Source organism: Tasmannia lanceolata, unplaced genomic scaffold (genome assembly GCF_043159265.1).
Source record: "Tasmannia lanceolata isolate RefF3 unplaced genomic scaffold, GAP_Taslan_0.1 ptg000004l, whole genome shotgun sequence".
Taxonomy (NCBI): domain Eukaryota; kingdom Viridiplantae; phylum Streptophyta; class Magnoliopsida; order Canellales; family Winteraceae; genus Tasmannia; species Tasmannia lanceolata.
In genome coordinates this window covers 7,751,148-7,770,023 of record NW_027518681.1, presented here as the reverse complement: position 1 = coordinate 7,770,023, position 18,876 = coordinate 7,751,148, and the positions used below count along the sequence as shown (strand labels likewise).

General features: G+C 38.4%; 1 protein-coding gene across 1 annotated transcript; it reads left to right on the top strand.

Moving 5' to 3' along the window:
* Positions 1–436: 436 nt before the first annotated feature.
* On the top strand, positions 437–18,873 carry LOC143876194 (putative protein S-acyltransferase 23). Its single transcript, XM_077377886.1, has 13 exons — positions 437–851; positions 1,482–1,622; positions 3,444–3,556; positions 5,282–5,361; positions 5,897–6,060; positions 11,780–11,918; positions 12,060–12,159; positions 15,567–15,627; positions 16,526–16,603; positions 16,742–16,840; positions 17,144–17,222; positions 17,325–17,473; positions 18,280–18,873. Exons 1-13 carry the CDS (start codon positions 594–596, stop codon positions 18,466–18,468), a joined length of 1,650 nt encoding a protein of 549 aa, XP_077234001.1. The 5' UTR covers positions 437–593; the 3' UTR covers positions 18,469–18,873.
* The last annotated feature ends 3 nt before the right edge of the window (positions 18,874–18,876 follow it).

The following is an 18,876-nucleotide window of genomic DNA, read 5'->3' as shown; positions in this document are numbered from 1 at the left end:
CTGAGTTTATCTTTCTATATGGGTAATGACACCCTTTACTTATTTCCCTACTCTCTGAGTTTATGCTGCATAACCGAACGAACAAAACTTGGCTTCGGAACAGTTTGGAGGAAGTTCCTCAAGTACCCTCTAATAGCAAGGGGGTGTGGAAATATCAAAACCATGGCTATTTTTTATTTTCAAATGGATTTGATATTTCCACACCCTTTGTTATTACACTATTAGCAAGGGTTCATGTGCCAAACACTACTTTCCACGATGAGTTTAGCCGAAAACACCTTGATTTGGATGATCTTATATGTCCTTAATCCATCAAAAGTTAAATAGTTGATTTTGTAATACTTTCTTACAATTGGGACCCACATAAATAGATAATAGCACTCAACCTCGCTCCTCACCTAGTTTTTCACGAGAAGAACTGACGTCCCGACTAAATGGGTTTATTTCTCCCTTGCACAATGACTAAAATACCCTCGTCTAACAAAATTCCTGTTTCAAAACCCTAATCCAAACCCTAGAAAAATCGATTCAGCTACTTCTCCCTTTCCCAATCTCTCCGATCCATAAATTTCTCTCCAGATTCATGCAAGGAAATGTCTTCTCCCGATTCAGAAATCGAAGTCGTTTCAGACTCCAAAATCCAGCAGAATTCAGCTTCCACGAACGGAAACCCTAACGAAATTAACATCCTCGACATATTCTCTGCATCTTCTTACGGAAATTTAGAGAAATTGAGGAAATTTGTAGAGGAGGATGGAGAATCTCTCTCGAAACCAGACGGTAATGGCTATTACTCTCTTCAATGGGCTTCTCTGAACAATTATGCCGATGTTGCTCAGTACATCATCGAGGTATATCAGATTGCTGTATTCTGAGTTGAATTTGAATTTCTGTGTTTTTTTTTTTTTTAATGGCAAAGGTCTTAGGGTTTAATTTCTGTGTTTTTTAACCTGGAATTTATCTAGGAACACGGGGCGGAACCTAAAATTTTATTGATAGAAATAAAAGAAGTACAAGAAGACATGCCACCTTGATTCTTAAACCCAAACAAAATCCTAAGGAAACCACACCACAATATAAAATACTAGTCTAACGCGAACATTACGAACACATCAAACAGCCCCTCTCGTGTCTCTTGGGAGATCCAACCAGTTCCAAACAGTTTCATTAAGCCTAGTAGAACAAGCATGCTTAGCCAACGAATCTGCAGCAGGATTACCTTCTCTGTTCATGTGAGATATGAAGCAGTTCATTCTAGAAATGAGAGCAATATATCTTTGAGAAAAAAATAGATAAGTCTATGGATGCGAATTGTTGTTTTTAATGAGATTAAATTGGACTTTGTTGAGGTCTAAAGTTCTGCAATATCTCAGTCCATCTAATAAGGCTCTTGTTTTAGCTACCATATTCGATGACATGACATAGAAATGGGCAAAAAATTGGATTTTTGTGTAATTTACTCACATTTATCATTTGTGTAGCACGGGGGTGACGTCAATGCTGCCGATAATACGCAGCAGACGGCTTTGCATTGGACGGCAGTGCGAGGTGCGGTCGCAGTTGCAGATGTGCTTTTGCAGAACGGAGCTCGGGTTGAAGCTGCCGATGTTAATGGATACAGGGTAATTTATCTGATAATTCCATATTTAGAGTAAATGCGTGTTACTTATCTTATCAATAGTTATATTTTTGGTGAAAATCATTTAGGATTGAATGATTTCTAATTGAACTTAGCTTATTGTCCTGAATTACTGGGTGGATTTTTTCCTGAATAAGCTGAAACTCGAAAGACTTTTATTTTTCCACTTTTTTTACCATATGTGCAGGGATGTTTGTTATGGCGTCACATTTTAGATTTGTTGTGAAGGTTTCGGTGAATATGTTTAATCATTGTGGTAGTTTTCAATGTCCTTTGGATTTGCATATAAGATGACCCGGAAAAAATAATCGAAAATAAATTGAAATTAACAGTCATATTCCCAATTTTCAATAGACTGTCTTTAATATTTCTCAACCGTCTAAAAAAATTCCATAAATTACCATAATGAACTGACATGCAGACAAGTTCGGAGGTAAGGGAAGGGTTTACGAGTTTCAAATGAAGCAAAAATATGGCTGGCCACTCTAATTTGTGGACATGGACACGAGTGTTGCGTGCTGACATGGACACGGATTGTAGGAGAAGGCAAACCCCCAAAATTTAGAACGCGGCTAAAATATGAAGTACATATAATCATGATTGTTGATACAGATTCGTGTGTCGAGTTTCAACATGGATACAAGTTGTCTGACATGGCTACATCTAAAAATCTAGAAATAGTGACACGTACATACGTATAAAATAACTGATTACTATCATAATTTGCAATAGTAGAAATATGGTATTCATTTAGCATACTAAAAGTGTCCAAAGGAGTGTGGACACTCGTGTCGTGTCGGACAAGGTTTTAAATCTTGGTTTCGGTTTCGGTCATCAGCGAAACCGAAACGTTTTGGTTTCGGTACGAAATTTTGGACGAAATCTTGTAAAAATTTCATCGAAATTTCAGTGAAATTTCCAAAATTTTGGGTGAAATTTTGTCCTTCACCGAAATTTCCTAAATTTCACCGAAATTTTACTGAAACGAAACGTTTCGGCGAAGTTTGGTACTTTTCCGACTCACTGTGAATTTCGTTTCGTTTTCCACCGAAAGACGAAATTTAAAACCATGGTGTTGGACACAGCAGGACACACGTGTCGGCAATAAATTCAAAGTGAATTTCACCGAAATTTTACTGAAATGAAACGTTTCGGCGAAGTTTGGTAGTTTTCCGACTCACTGTGAATTTCGTTTCGTTTTCCACCGAAAGCCGAAATTTAAAACCATGGTGTTGGACACGGCAGGACACACGTGTCGGCAATAAATTCAAAGTGTCGGCTAAATCGTAGGCTGGCCACAATTCAAATTAAGGCTAGAAAGAATGGTATTTTACACATTATAAGACAAAATCCACAAAAAAAAATTCATTTTAAAAAATGGGCGGATGCAGTAAATGAAGGGGTGGAAATATGAGATTCCTTCCGACAATGCTGCTTTATATGTTCATTTTCCCAATTATTGGATTTGAAATATGTTTTTCAACTTCAAGCATTCAATTCTTCCTCTCTTATATAAGAAATTGCCTGCACCATTTTTCCTTCAACAACATTTTATTGCTTGTTGGTAGGCCATCTTTTGAATATGCTTAGCCTGTTTAAACTAATCCTGTGATGATTATTATTATAATAATGCTGAGAATTGGATGTTCTGTTTTTGCAATAAACTGAAGTTTAAAGGCTGTGTGATTCTGGCAGCAGATTGTGATCTTTCTGGCATGCAAAGACTGCCATTTATGTGTAATCCATTTCTTGTATGTCTAGCCATTGAACTTCTTGTTTGAATTCCTTGGTGTCTTTGCACCAGACAGTTCATGTTGCAGCTCAGTTTGGACAAACAGGTTTCCTAAACCATATCATCACTAGGTATGGTGCAGATTTTGACCCACCAGATAATGACGGGAGGAGCCCCCTGCATTGGTATGTTACACTTAATGTGCTTTCTAATGTGTGGTTGTATTAAATTAAAAACCTTGTTTGAGTAAACATGCCATTGTCTATTTGAATGACTTGTTTATAATTTCTTATTACTTGTTGGCATAGATATGTATATTGATCATTTGGATTATTAGCATTTTATTTAGCCTAGAAGTGGGGGATATCCATGTCAGCCTATGACCCACCTTACCCCTTTTTTCATCACCCACCTATCCTTTTAAGACTTATATTTTATAGCCTTTTACCCCTGACCCACTTATTTCCTATTAGTTAACAGCCTAAAAGTCATTTAAAAACCTTTTAATGCCTTTTCTTTTAACCTATTGCTCCAATATAGGGTCTCACCACTTAAATAATTCAACCTCTTAATATAAATATCCTGGACAACCACATAAAATAAGAGCTAACTTTGGAAAAGTGAAGAAACTTCATCCTATCTATCCCCTCCCACTACATTTTCTCCCTTTCTTCCTTCAACTATCCATTTCACCATCCTCCTCCCTCCTTACATTCTTCCATCCCACTCCCCCTCTTGTTTCCTTGTCTCAATCTTTGTATTTCCATTTCTTTCCTCTCTTTTTCTCCCCTCGCCTCTTCACCCTTTCTTGCTGTGTTTCTAAACTACTTCCCCTTCGCCCTCTTGATCTTCATTCCACCTTTTCTTGATCTCGATCTTTTCTTAATCTTGATCTTTCTTGATCTTCAAGGGGATCAGTGAGCTGGATCGTCCTAGTAAGTCACTTTGTCATTCCTTCTTAGGTATCGAAGCAAAGGCTCAGGCATCCTTCATAGTAGCATAAGGAATAGATTGCTGTCCATATCTCCCAGTACCCCTAGCACTCGTGCTTCCAACAAACTATCCAGAGAATTGGCCAGGTTGCAATCGAGTATAAATTATGATGGGAGTTCAGCTTGCAATCGAGTATAAATTATGATGGGGGTTCATATGGTAGAAAATTATTTCAAGGGTACCTTTCAACAAAAAAATTTATTACAAGGGTGCGATAAACCTGCCGACAGGGGTACATGTGGAGGAAACGTAGCTTTAGTGGTCATCCCATGGATATTTGAGCTAGAACATTAGGAGATTGGGAATCCCTAAGAAAAAGGCTCATGTGAAGGACTTTATGATGCGTTATAAACCCAACATCTTCTCTCTTAAAGAAACAAAGATAAGCCAACGTGCCCAAGTCGATTGTTTTGGATCTGGGGGGCACATGCGGCTTCAAGATTTCTACATTAGATGCTAGCGGAGCATCTGGGGGTATCCTTGTGGCTTAGGATAATGCAATGCTAGAATGGAAAGAGGAGATTATTGGGCGATTCTTGGTTTTGATTTGTTTAAGGAGGATCATGGACAATTCTGATTGGGCTTTATCAGCTTTCTATGACCCAAATGAATCTAGCTTGTGTGGTTATATGTGGATGGAGTTGAATGTAATCAGATATAGGTGGTCGATCACCCTTGTTGTCTGTTTCCCTCAAGTGGTTATGATTTTCTTTACCATTGTAAATTACTGGAAGATAAATAGTGTTTTGACATACAAGAATAATAGTCTGATCTTCCAGGATTTTGACTTTATGCTTGAGCTATGTTCTTTTTCTAATAGTATGTCATTTCAACTAATTTGAAAATGTGTAATAATTGAATTATGTACATTATGGCTGTGCTGCTAGTCATGCTAAACATGTAATGCTGTTGACCAGGGCTGCTTATAAAGGCTTCGCAGATACTGTAAGATTACTTTTGTTTAGGGATGCATACCAAGGGACAAAGGATAAAGAAGGTATAATCACTACCATTTTCTTTGTAACTTATGTTCCACTGGTCTGTTTAGTCATTAGGTTTCTGTTGGATTTTTCTTGAGTGTGTGCAGTATTTTTAATACCACTAAATAAAGCCTTAGGTCTTAGTACTGTATGGATGAAGAACTAGGTTCCAGTCTCATTGCAAATTGTTATAATTTCTTGGCAGATTTTCGTGTAGAGAGAAAGTAATACATTGCTTGATATAAGCAAGATATAGCAAATTACAGATAGAAAAGAAGAAATTTTTCAATATTAAATAGATCTAGAATTTAAAAAGAGGCCATTTCACCTCCCTCGCTACTAAGTGCGCCACCATTCACTTTTTTGTGAATGGCTGAGTTTAAAAAACATGATTTTGAGTGGGATTAATCTCAGCCATTCACAAAAAAGTGAATGGCTGATTTTCAGGCGACACTCTTAGTTGCGACGGGGGTGAAACAGACTCGTCTAAAAATGCTTTGGTAAAAGAACTGATTTCAGTTACTATTCATGTTTATGTTCTCATGTTGTAAGGTTGTACACCGTTGCATTGGGCTGCAATAAGAGGAAATGTGGAGGCATGCACGGTACTTGTTCATGCAGGCACAAAGGAAGAATTAATGGTGAAAGATAATGCTGGATTTACTCCTGCTCAGCTAGCTTCTGATAAAGGTCATCGGCATGTCGCTTTTTTGCTTGTACGTACTTTTTGAGCTGCTATCATTCTTATTAATACAAATTCCCACATTTGGATATTTAAGTGACTGCCGATTAACACTATATGATAATTGAATCTAGGGTCCATTCATGTCATTTGTATGATGGAAAAATGCATTTACGCTTCAAGATTTCTGATATCTTGATACAAGGAACCAAAATTAAAGATTAGTTTGCTAAAATGATGAGTAGGTTTTGACTCCTTGCACACTTTGACCTTCTATTCTTTTTTATATTGTACAACATGTGTTTTGGTTCTAATTGAATCTCGGTCTTTTCTATGATCCTATCATCCTTCGTGACTCTTTCCATTTACCAGTGATTCAATGCAGTTTAAATGCAAATCATCCTTGGTAGATGCCAAGAAGTGGTAGGCCAGCAGAACATATCCATCATCCTCATTGTCCTCTTGACAAGTTTCCAAGACAGCACTAGTTGTATTAATTTCTTAAGCTAGAGGAGGAGAATCATCATCCACCTTTTTGCCCTATAATTACTAAAATTTTCTTTGTATATAAACCCTGGATTTACTAGGGCTCCTTTAATGCCTCAAAAGACGTATTGAACCCACAAGTTGATGCAGCATTGGCCCTATCAAGTTGGTCAAAAACTCATTTGTCTCGCCTAATAAAAACTTGTTGGACACAATTATTAAGTTCCTCAAGGCAACCAAATTCTAGAAATAGGTTGCGATCATCCCCCATGGGTGCCTAGGCAATTTTCCTATGGCTAGAATAATAATATGATAGGTTAAATATATTGTTTAGGTAACTGATACCAGCACTCCTGTTTTTTTTATCATGACACTCCACTTTATTTTCTTTTCCCCATTATTAGTAAATGGCTAAAGACCCCTTCAGGTTCTTCCTTTATGTTTCTATCTCTCCCTCTTTCATCTTCTTCTCTACCAACCATCGCTACCACTACCACCACCACCAACCCTATCCGTTCTCCTTTTCCTCATCACACCATTTCCTTAAAACACCACTCCTATCGTCTCTCCTTTCTCTCATCATTGTCTGAATGAAATAACTAAGAGCCCCTTCCCACCTCGAAGCCAGCTCACGATTAAATCGTCTATGATTCTGGGGAGGCAGGACCCTCACGGCAGTTGCTGGTGTCTTGCATAGCGGAGGTGTTGTCTTTTTCCATCGATGAGGGGTTGTGCTTCTGGGCTTGTGGCTTAGTTTTAAATTAGAGGGTTGGGTTCGAAAGATGGTGGGGTGACTGGTCTAGGAGAGGCTGAGCTAGTCTCGGTTTGGCCAATTGGTTCTGATGGGACTCAGGGTGTTAGGATTTTCACTATTGCTAAATGTCATCCTTAGTGCATGCTGGTTTGGCGGGTGGGCCTCATTTCCAAGTCTTAGGTGGCCCACATGGGTTGAGCACCATGATTGGTCTCGGTTCGCTTCCTGAGACGCAAGCTCTTAGCCATGTCTGTCGTCCCAAACTTCTTACTATTTCAGCTATCCTTCTGGTCGATCAGCAAGCGATCAATGGATGGGTCCCATTGTTTTGCGCTCGATCGTTCGAGTGAGCTAAGGTTTAATGCCAGCGATGCTTTGGATCCTGAGGTCATGCCATCCCCTCTTGAGAGCTCAGGGACCACAGATGTTGCACATAGACCGGGAGTGGAGAGTCGGTCTTGGGAAGAGGTGATGTCGGTGTGTCCTTTGATAGCTACGAGTAGTTTTTCACTTTCTTGTAGAAGCAAGCATTTCTCCTTTTGGTTCTTTGTTGCAGGATGGGTGTGATGAGTATTAGGGGTTGGTAGTTGGCACTAAGTCAGAACTTGAGATTAGTTGTCCAGGAGAGAGGTGTACACCAAATCTAGTCTTGAAAACTAAGAAGCGTGCTATCTTCGCTAGGATTGGGTCAATACGTTCGGTTGTGACAACTACTTGGATGGAATGCATGCGTTGTTTGGAACCAAGGCTAGAGGGGCTAAGATATGCTTGATTATCCTTCTCTGGTTGTTTATACTTAGACTACAGATTTGCAATTTATAGAGGGCGATTCTAGAATCTAGTTGAATGGGAGTTGCACTTCCTTGGTTGACCATCAATTGGTTACGGCAGTAGATCAAATGAAGAGGAAAGCCTGCCTTGCATGAAGCCACATTTCGCCCAGCTAAGGGAGGATGATGAGCTGTTGTTAGTTGTGGGTCCTTAGATCGATGAAGTTCCTATTGTGTGGGAGCCTAGTAATAAGGGGTTTGATCAATTGTCAGAAGCTACGTTTGAAGGGTTGAAAATAGCATTTTGAAAACGAGTAAATCTTTGGGACTCGCTTTTGTGCGTTGGAGAGCAAAGCCATATCCTTTTTCATGGCAGCTGAGATGCGGGATATGTTGGCCAACAGATCTCCAAGTAATGATAACAGGAAAGATATTAGTAGGTCGGTTAGGGATTCACGGTTCTTAAGAAGCAAAGAAAATAGAAGGATTTTTTTTTATAGGTAAGCTGAAGTTTGGCCCTACCGGTTTATTAGAATCTCAAAGATGATACAATCAGCGTAAAAACACTAACCCTATCACAAGAATAGGGATACATACCGAGAGAACAACGACAAGACCTATCCTTAGAAGCAGTATCTAAGAAAAAGAGGAAGCACAAAAAACCTCGAGAACCCTAATAACCAAGGGCGTCTATCATCCTCTTACTCAACTTCCTAGCTGGCTCTTCCGCAAATTCTATCGGTTCTTTCTACTTGCCTCCTGCCTCTCTTCATTTTCGTGGGGTTTTTGTGCTGGAGTTATACTCAGGGACATGGATGGTGCCTTCTTTTGTGGTGAGGTTCTATCTTGTGTTGGAGACTTTGAATTGTCGAGGTCTCTTTCTTCCACTTCTGATTGAGGGTCTTCTTCCATTTCTTCATTTTCATCAGGAGTAGTATTTTTTTTCTTGAAAATTTGCTGGGATCACATTGTTCTGATCCTGTTGGAAAGTATATGTGATGGGTCTGACTTCTTGATCAACATCATCTAGAATGCTGAAAAGATTGTTTGTGGGGACTTCAAGAGTGTCTTCTTTCTGTTTCTGATTGATTTCTCTTTGTCCTTCCTCAACCTTTAGTTCATTCCCGAGGTCCTCCTTATCCAGAAAACCATTTGGCTCTTTTCTAACTTGCACCCATTTTTGTCTGGTAACCTTGTGACTAGCTCTCCCTTGATTTGTGTTTGTGACTGGGCATCTTTCATTGGTGTGGCTGAAATCTTTGCAGACTTTACATGATGTTGGTTTCCAATCGTATTCCACACTTTGAGTGACCCTTCCGGTTGTAGTTTGAATGATTACTTCAGATGGGAGATCCTTTTCAGCATTCACTTCAACACAAACTCTTGCGTGGCTAAGTCTCGATCCTTCCGTAGTGTGTGTGTCCATGTAGAGAGGTTTCCCAATGCCGCTCGCTATAATGCTTGATCCTTTCTTAGTCCAGAATTTTAGATGGAGTCCCGGAAATCTTACCCAAATGGGGATTGTGGAGAGTTTTGGTCTTTCCAGAGTGCATTCCGGAGACCACTTCTGAAGAACTAATGGTCTTCCTCCATACATGGTGGTTGGGATTCCAGCACCAAGATGCAGTCTTCTTCATTAACAAATTTGAAAAGGAGGAAGCTGTTCGCTAGTCCTATCATCTGAAATTCTCCCTTCAACGTCTATCTTTTCAGTAGGAATTCGCGAAAAGCCAGATAGAATGGCCTCTTTCCAATTAGGTAGCTGACGAGGCAGTGCTTCCATCTGTGTTCAGCTTTTGTGATAGCATCGTCTGGGACACCCACCATGATTTCTTCTTCCTCTGAAAGCGGTTGATAGAAGTCGAGCTGTGAATCTAAAGAGCTTTCTATTGGTTTCGAAAACAAATAACTCCACTTTCCCAGGTTAGTTGAGGAAGAAGATGGTTCTGAGTTGTTACTTTCTGTTGGGAGAAAATTCAAATCTTTGGGGGATCTAGCTGTATCCAGTTGCCGACCTGTCTGCCTTGCACTACTAATTTCAGGGGTCACATCCTTTTCAAAGACTGATTTTTCAAGAGAGTATTCAGTATCCTCGGAAAAATCAGCCATGCTTGACTGGACATTTCCATTTTTGTGTAAGAGTTGTGAAGTGGTTTGGACCTTTGCCAAACTTGGTGTCTTCTTCCTCCCACCGTCTACCTCTGAACTGGTATGGGTTATCTCTGTGTTTTCCGGCGGGAATATGTACTGGTCCAGTGTGGGCACTGGTGGGATTGAGAGCCTTAAAAGTCGCCATGAGTACTGGTTCGAGTTTCGACATTTTTTCCTCCCCCGTTCTTCCTAGAGGATGAAGCAGAACATTGTGGGACCCCATTCTTTGGAAGCCCGTTTACATCTTCCGAGAACTTGGGGTCTGAGTTTTCCTTTTGCGTCGGAGTATCTTCCGCATCTCGTCCAGCAATAAGACCCTCAATGTTTTTGAAAATGCTTTGTCCTGGGTCCGAAGGGTTTCCCATTTCTATCGTTCTTAGCTGATTTCAAGTATTCCTTTCCCCTTGACGGGGGCCTCACCATGAAAACCCCTGTTTTCCCCCTTCAAAGCTAGGAGTTGCAGATCTAGGGTTTCCTCACGCGCTTTGATCTAGTGGTTGGAGTCTTGGTTGGCGAGAGGGTTATTCGCTTGCAGATCTAGGGTCTCTGGTTCATATTTTTTTCACAGAAGGAGAGATCTAGGCAGAAATAGAAAAACCAGAGCCGTTTGCGGTAGCCATCTTAACTTAGAAGAGATACCTTAGAAGATAATAAGAAAAGTATAAATACCAAGGACATCACAGGGATGGTCTACCTAGGGCTGGGCACTCATCCATGGTTGCATCTTGCATTTATAAGCATAATCATCAAAATGATGGCCCTAAGGCCTATAATATATTTAGAACTTCGCTCTCACGATTCTAAATTGTTCCTAGACTTAGACTTAAGACATATGTGGGTCCTCTTGACTCATAATCCTAAACTCTATAAAGTTCCCCTCAAATTCCATGAAAATAAGACCACCCCTAATTCCACAACTTTTTTTTTGAAAGATACCCCTAATTCCACAACTTAAAGCTTTCCCCACTTAAAACACATGTCGTGGGATTTGCTAGGTTCTATCTTATTTCAAAAGTCACTTAAGCGACTTAAGTGAATTGAAAATAACGACTCAAATGCTCTCAATGACTTAAAATGACAAATGATTCGTTTATAACCGACTAAATTAAAAGAGACTTTTAGCTAATGATGGGTCCCATCATCCTATTCAACGCCTTTTTGATTCTCGTGGAGGATGGTACTCATTATTAGGGTATTATAGGGAAGGTAATTATATAAAGTTGTTTATCGTTTATCAATATAATGATCTACGGTTGTTAAAGACTAGCACTTGGTATAGTTTTGCCTTCTGTACATATATAGTTCTTCCTCATCCTCGGAAAAGCTAACATGAGAACGATTTTGCAATCTATACACTGAGGCAGTGATTAATTTGTGGTTAACAAAAAGTTTTAAAAAAAGGTGATGCATCAGTAAGATGAACTTCTATTATCTTTTGGAATTCTCAGTAGTATGGTCTTCATTTATTTTGAATCTTGTTAGTTATCATTAGCTACAGCAATCTTAGATTATTTCATTAGGCATCTACCCACATCTCGTAACACCATGATGAACTTTACTAAAAAACAAACTGTGTGTTCTGTTGTGTTTAGTCAAATGCAAAGAGAATGCATGGCAATCATTGTGAAGACAAAGTTTGCATTGGGTGGATTGGAAAGATAGGATACGCTCCTATTCTATTGTTTGTTATAATTATCCTCATGGTTCTTTTCATCAACTCAGTTCTTGAAGGTGAGTTACTGCTGTGTTGAAAATGTTTTTTAGTAAGTACGTGGTGGTCTTATTGATGCTTTTTTTTTTCTTTCTTTGAAAGAGACGTCTTATTGATGATTTACTAGATCAAATTACTAACTTCATTAAAACTCTTGCTAGCGCCTACTTTTACAAAGGTCACTGCTGTTGTTGGACTTTGGGGATGGATTGCTGTTTCTCTTGCAATTGTTACGCTTATAATGTTCTATAGATGTAGCAGGTAACTCTTTGGGGTTCCTTAAAACTCATTGTTGCCTAATGCTAGTTTCTTTGCGAAGTAGTTTCCTACATTATGGAAAAAAAAAATGTATATCGGGATGTATTTGTTCATCTCATTGTGAAAAATAAAACTCAATAAAATGAACCCCATGGATCTTAGAACATCCGATTATTACTACCCATTTGTGCACATGTCAGCATTATGACTCTGGATTTCATTGCAACACTCCTGAAATTCCATCATTTTTTCTCTATTTGTATTTCGCGTATACCAAGGGTTTTTTAGTTCTACCCTTCTCAATAGAAAAGCTCTTATATGAAAATTTTAACATTAGATTTTTATAACCCATTCTACATCCCATTAGAATATTTATTTTTTTGAAATGAACATCTCATTATAATATTTTTTTTGAATGAACATCCCATTATAATATTATAAGCCAAATGTTATAGAATTATGCTAACCTTTTAAATGATGGAAAATATGTTCGTGAGTCCATGAGTCCTACTTTTCGAGGTTTGCCTAGTGACACTTCATACCCGTGTTGGATTCTGATTTTTGACACTTGTACACCATAACTATACCGTGCAACATAGTAAAAGGCACTAACAATGCTTATCATTTGATCATAATGTACACTCAGCTGGCTTTTATCTACCCTACAACTGGAAAAGCTGTCTGTTTGTGTCATATTATTGTGCATTGCAATCTATCCCCCAGATGGCTTAATCATGATTCCATTTAATACTTTTTCATGTTTGTTTCCATGTTAAGATAAGAAAATACTATAAATATTTTTATTTTTGAGATTCTTTCTCCCGTTTTCTTTTTTCTTCTCCCCACAAAACCCAACTCGGAAACCCTTGTTCTCCTCTCTGTCGCTCCCTTTGGATCTCGCCTTTAAAACTTCTCTGGTTCTTTTTTTTCCTTTTCCCATGATGGATAGAAGCAAGGTCCTGGACATTCTGTTTCTCCTATTTTTAGGTCAAATTGTTTTGTTCTGCCTCTTCGTCACCTGCTTCACTTCCGCCTGCCTCCCCAATCTTGGAAACGTCATAATCCTGAGGTTTTCTTAGGGTTTTTTGTTTCAATTTTTTAGAATTTGGGAATTTTCAGTTCTCTACAATTGATTTGTCCATTTTTAGGCATTGAGGTGTTGAAATCCTCTCGAATTTAGGATTTATGTATTTGCTTTTCACAGCAAGAAATAATTTGCAGACTCTTCGTCTTTAACAATCTCTGCAAATCTAGCCACATCGCTTATTTTGAGGTCTCCTACTTCTACTTCATGTTATTGAGCCATCACGTTCAACAATGTTGGCATCCTCACCCTTAGGTTCCAGAAACGATCTGTAAAGGTGTTTGGAGGCAATGAGCTGGATTCACCACGGAGACGGGTATGCTGTCAGCATCAGCATTAAGGTCCACGAGAGATGGCATGGCCTGCTTTTTATGTGTTGGAGACATGGATTTAAATTTCGGTTTTGGTTTCGCCCTTGGCTGAAACCGAAATTTCGGCCGAAGTCCGGTAATAAAAAATATTATTTTATTAATTCCCAAATTTCGGCCGAAATTTGGGAATAATAATATTTTTTAAGAAAAAATCATTTTTTCGGTCCCAACCAAAATTTCGAATTCCTGACAAAATTTAAAACCATAGTTGAGATGCCTTAAAAGTTAAAACAAGTCCAAGTTGTTTTTTTATTTTTTTATTACTGATGTAAGCAAAAGGAAAAGATAGTAGTGTGTCCACGGTGGTAAACAGAAAAATAGACTACTCCATCTATAGTAGGGAAACAAGTAACAACCATCTAAGTCATCAACTACTAACTCTGGACTTTTCCTCCTCACTAATTTGATTATGTGAAATTTGATGGCCTGGTCATATGCGTTCATCTGATACTTGATCAAAATTCATGTTTCACTCACAAACTGCAAGCAGATGGCTTTTCTCTTATATTTGTAGGTTTGGCCTATTTACCTCTCTCTTTTTTTTCCCTGAAGATTGGCCTATTTACATCTTTAAATGCGGACTCCAGATTTCCATAACTATTCAGTCCAAACGTTATACTTGTTTGGCTCTTGGTTGTATAATATGGATCTAGTAAGATTATCCAACCATGCAAGGATTGGATATGATTGTGAATTATTATCCCAGGCACCACCTCATCATGAATTCATGATTTACTGATTTCATTTATTGCATTCAATTTGTGGTAATATGTCATCATTAACGAACACCCCAGATTATTGTGTACAAATTTTCAACTGTCCTGGAATTATGTGTTGCAGTCCTGCCTATTATGCTGTTGTATACTGTGTCCTATGATTTAGCCGACACTTTGAATTTATTGCCAACACGCGTGTCCTGACGTGTCCGACACGACACGCGTGTCCACATTTGTTGACACTCCTTTGGACACTTTTAGTTTGTTAAATGAATACCATATTTCTACTGTTGCAAATTATAATAGTAATCAATAATTTTATATGTATGTACGTGTCACTATTTCTAGATTTTTAGATATTGCCATGTCGACAACTCGTATCCGTGTTGAAACTCGACACACAAGTCCGTATCAACATTCATGATTATATGTACTTCATATTTAGTCGTGTCCCCATTTCTAAATTTTGGGGGTTTGCTGTGTCCGACACTTGAGATGGTTTGGGCATATCCAACGTAGGCCTTTAGATGCTCCAGTGAGAAGAAGTGACTCGTGCCAAGTTGATGGAGTAAAAAGAGGTAGGGGCATACCGAAAACAACTTGTGTAGAAACAGTGAGGAAAGACTTGATGGCTAGGAACATAACAGAGAACATGACCTTGGATAGGAGAGAATGGAAGAAAATGATCCATGCAGATGACCTTGGATAGGAGAGAAAATGACCTTGGTAGATTCTTTCACCTTCTTCTTGAAAATTTTCTAAAGGATTCATTAGCCGACCCCAAGTAGTTTGGGACAAAGGCTTAGTTGAGTTGAGTCGCCGTGTTCGACACTCCGTGTCCGTGTCCACAAATCATAGACTGTGTCTAGATTTATACTCGGAGGACTCTTTTCACACATTTAGATTTTTTTTTTCCAACAATTTGTCTATCCCAGCTTGATTTATCTAACTGAAGACAGGACCTATAATATAGTGCTTTTTGTCATTTCTCTGTGGAATATCTAATGAATCATGTTACTTTCTGCACTATTTTTTTGTGACTTGGAATTCTCCACTCCTTTTCTGTTACATGTAGTTACTTTAATCTTTGCTTGTCATCATATCAAGTTGATGCAATATCTTACGGAATATGAAAGTTTGTTCGTGTATATTCAGCTTCTAGTTCTACGACATTAGAACTTGCTTGATTCTTTCTTGTATTAAAGAAACTATTGGATAATCTCTATTATTTTCTTGCAGTAAGGATCCAGGTTACATCAATAGAAGTATTGGAGGGTTAACTAATCGTGCAGATGTAGACGTATGTAATCACCTCCGCATTTTTGGATTTGGTAAAAGTTTTTGTTGTGCGAAATAAAATTAAAATATGGTCCTTGTCGAAGTTCATATTTTTTTCTTTCTATAGGTGCCATTGAATTCCACATCTATCAAAGCCTCGAGTGAAATTTTGCCTTTATAAAATGGGTCTGCTCTCAACAGGAGCCTCCATCTCTTTTAATAATGGCAGGCACTGGGGTTTAGTTTGGTCATCCCCTACACTAACTATGTGGTATTATTGGGAGGAGCTTGGCAAAATTATAAGAAACAAAAAAATATTTCTTGCTAATCACTGGAGGTTCTTAGGCTTCAGCATTTATTTAGGACCAGCTACCTTGAAGTCTTGAGACTAAAACTTGCTTCATAAGGCAAGGAGATCTGTTAATAAAAGAGGGGGAAAGACCCTAGCGCCCGAGATGGTTAATAAAAGAGGGGGCAAGTTGCTTCAAATTGTTGCAAGGAAGAAATTAATGAATTTGCTAGTATCGGACCTTATTTGGTAAATTTTGTAGAAACATTATATACTTGGATCCTAGATGAAAAAAAGACTAAACTGGGGTTCAAAGCCAAAAAATGGAAAAAAGAAAAATGAAACCCATTGTACAGGGTTTGATTCTCATTAGATAAGGGATTGGCGTAGAATTATACTCAATAGCCAGAAATATTTTGAACTTAATCTACTTCAATAATGTCTCATATCCTATTCTGCGGTTTCTTTTCCTATTTTTTCCTCATTTAGGTAATTATTTCACAATGCTTTCTGTATCAATTTTGTGTTGTATCTATTGGATGTATTGTGCTTTTGGCTGTTAGGAACTGATATGTTAACCTTTTATTTTGGATGTTCACTTGAATAATGGTTTGACCTCTGTATCTTGCAGGATCCTTTGTTGAGCATCGATTTGAACAATTCCTCACTTTGGACTGGAAATTGGTCTCAACTTTGCCCTACCTGCAAGGTAAGGTTTTTCTCAGTTAATTCATGACTTTTAGCGGAACAATATAATATTGTTATCCTGTCATCTTCACACCTTATGATTGATTTCTTTGAGTTTTCAATCTTGAAATTTTATGTGGATTGTTGGCATTCTTATCAGATAATTAGACCGGTGCGCTCCAAGCACTGCCCCACTTGTAAGCATTGTGTGGAACAGTTTGACCATCACTGCCCGTGGATATCTAATTGTGTAGGAAAGGTGAGAAATAGGGCTTACAACAATTTAGTATGAAGTACAATGAATCAAGTATGTACTTGAAATATCCATTATCAAATAACTATGATATATGAGGTAGACAAACACATTATGTCTACATTTAGTTTGAGCTTCTCAATATGTCAGTATAGCTCAACCATTCATGTGGTTAACTAGTGAGATAAGAGCTCCTTTGTTTCCTTGTGAGATAAGAGCTCCTTTGTTTCCATTTTATTATTGATGTGTAAAGAAAAAGGTTATTTGCCTGTTACCATCATCTTATTTGGTTACTTGGATTAATTGCAGAGAAATAAGTGGGACTTCTTCGTGTTTCTATGTATGGCAACCTTGTCAACGTTTCTCGGTGCTGTCATTGCAGTTCAAAGTACGCGCAGTTGATTAGGGATGGAGTGAACCTTCAAAGATCTGTGTTTTGTGGTTAATCGTTTGACTTTGAACTAAAGGATTAAAACCTCGTGTATGACAGGGATATGGACAGAACCAACAATACTTTCATCTCCTGAAACATGGGCTCATCATATGGTAACCCAACATCCAGGTGCCATCGTATTTCTGGTCATGGACGTTGTTTCACTGTTTGCAGGTGCAGCTTTTACTGTAGCACAGGCGTCACAGGTAATAGGTTGGCTTAATGTGTTCTTGTTGTTATTCTTTTTTAGTATTTAGTAGTATGATAGCTTCCTCTTCTTCCTTTTCAATAGCTAGATAAATGCAGATTTGAAGTCTAACATGGTCTGGCGCATCAAAATAAAGTTTTCTACTCTATATGCTGAACTTTTCGGATCAGAATTGACACTTTTTTTTTTGCGTCAGTCAAATGTATTTCAAGTCAATTGCTGGATCAGCCTTTCAGAATTGAAATAAATTGTTTCTTTATTCTTCTTGGGTGTTGGGCCCATATGGATCCAATTTTAGTCACTAGAAATGGTCCATGTGCTCGCCATCCTCTCCGGCTTTAGCTAAGAATGGACTCCAGATACCTGGCTTAGGATCTATCTAGACTAATTAGATACCGCCCATGGGTAGATAATCCTCCTAAAAGTCATCTCCTACAAATCTTCGTGTGAATAACTCATTATTGTTGTATGTGATTGTGTTGTGCATTCTTCGGTAGCTTGGAAGCTTAGGCAAACTTCCATTGATAAAATCTTCTGATAACAAGCATTGTTTATTTCTTTTCTACTAAAATTGTTGCTGGAGAGTTTTACAAACTTTCTTTTTCAGGAGTGTCTCTACCAGCTACCTTGCTCTAGACAAGATAATTGCACAACTGTAGCCTTGCATTCATGAATTCCTGCACTTGATGGCTGAAATATTCTAAGTGAAATGTGCATAGCTGAAATGGAAAGATCTGTCTCAATATTTTATACTTATTGAAGTGTCGAATTTCTTCAAATTTAATAACCCAAGTTTTCATGCAGATTGCACGGAACATCACCACTAATGAGTTGGCAAATGCTGCCCGTTATGGGTATCTTCGAGGTCCAGAGGGGAAATTCCGCAACCCATATAATCATGGGTTCCGGAAGAATTGTACAGACTTCCTTGTACACGGATATAGTGAAGACGATGAAATCGCTTGGCCGACATTGCCACAGGCCAAAGATTAGAACTGGAAACAGGTATGGTTTCTTTCCTTTGAGACCATCACAGTTCGGAAAGGGTGCTATTGGTTTCATACATTGTTCAGAATGTATTGTGGAATTCAGAGATTGGCTTCTCGCCCTTCTCTGCCAATTATTTTACTGTACCTCGATTGGGAGACAGTTATGTAGATTGAATGTCCATTCAGCAGTTTTGGATGATATCTCATTCCAGAATTGCTTGAGAAAACGTGTAAGAGTGATACAATGTACATTCCTATTTCAGATTCCGCTGGAGAATCCCTGATATATCTTTCTAGGAATCCTTCCAAAAATAATTTGCAAATGTATCATTTGTATTATGTAATAAGTTTTTTACATTCATTCACCACTTATTAAAAAAGTAGTGGCTGTTCCAGTGTTCTTACATCATAC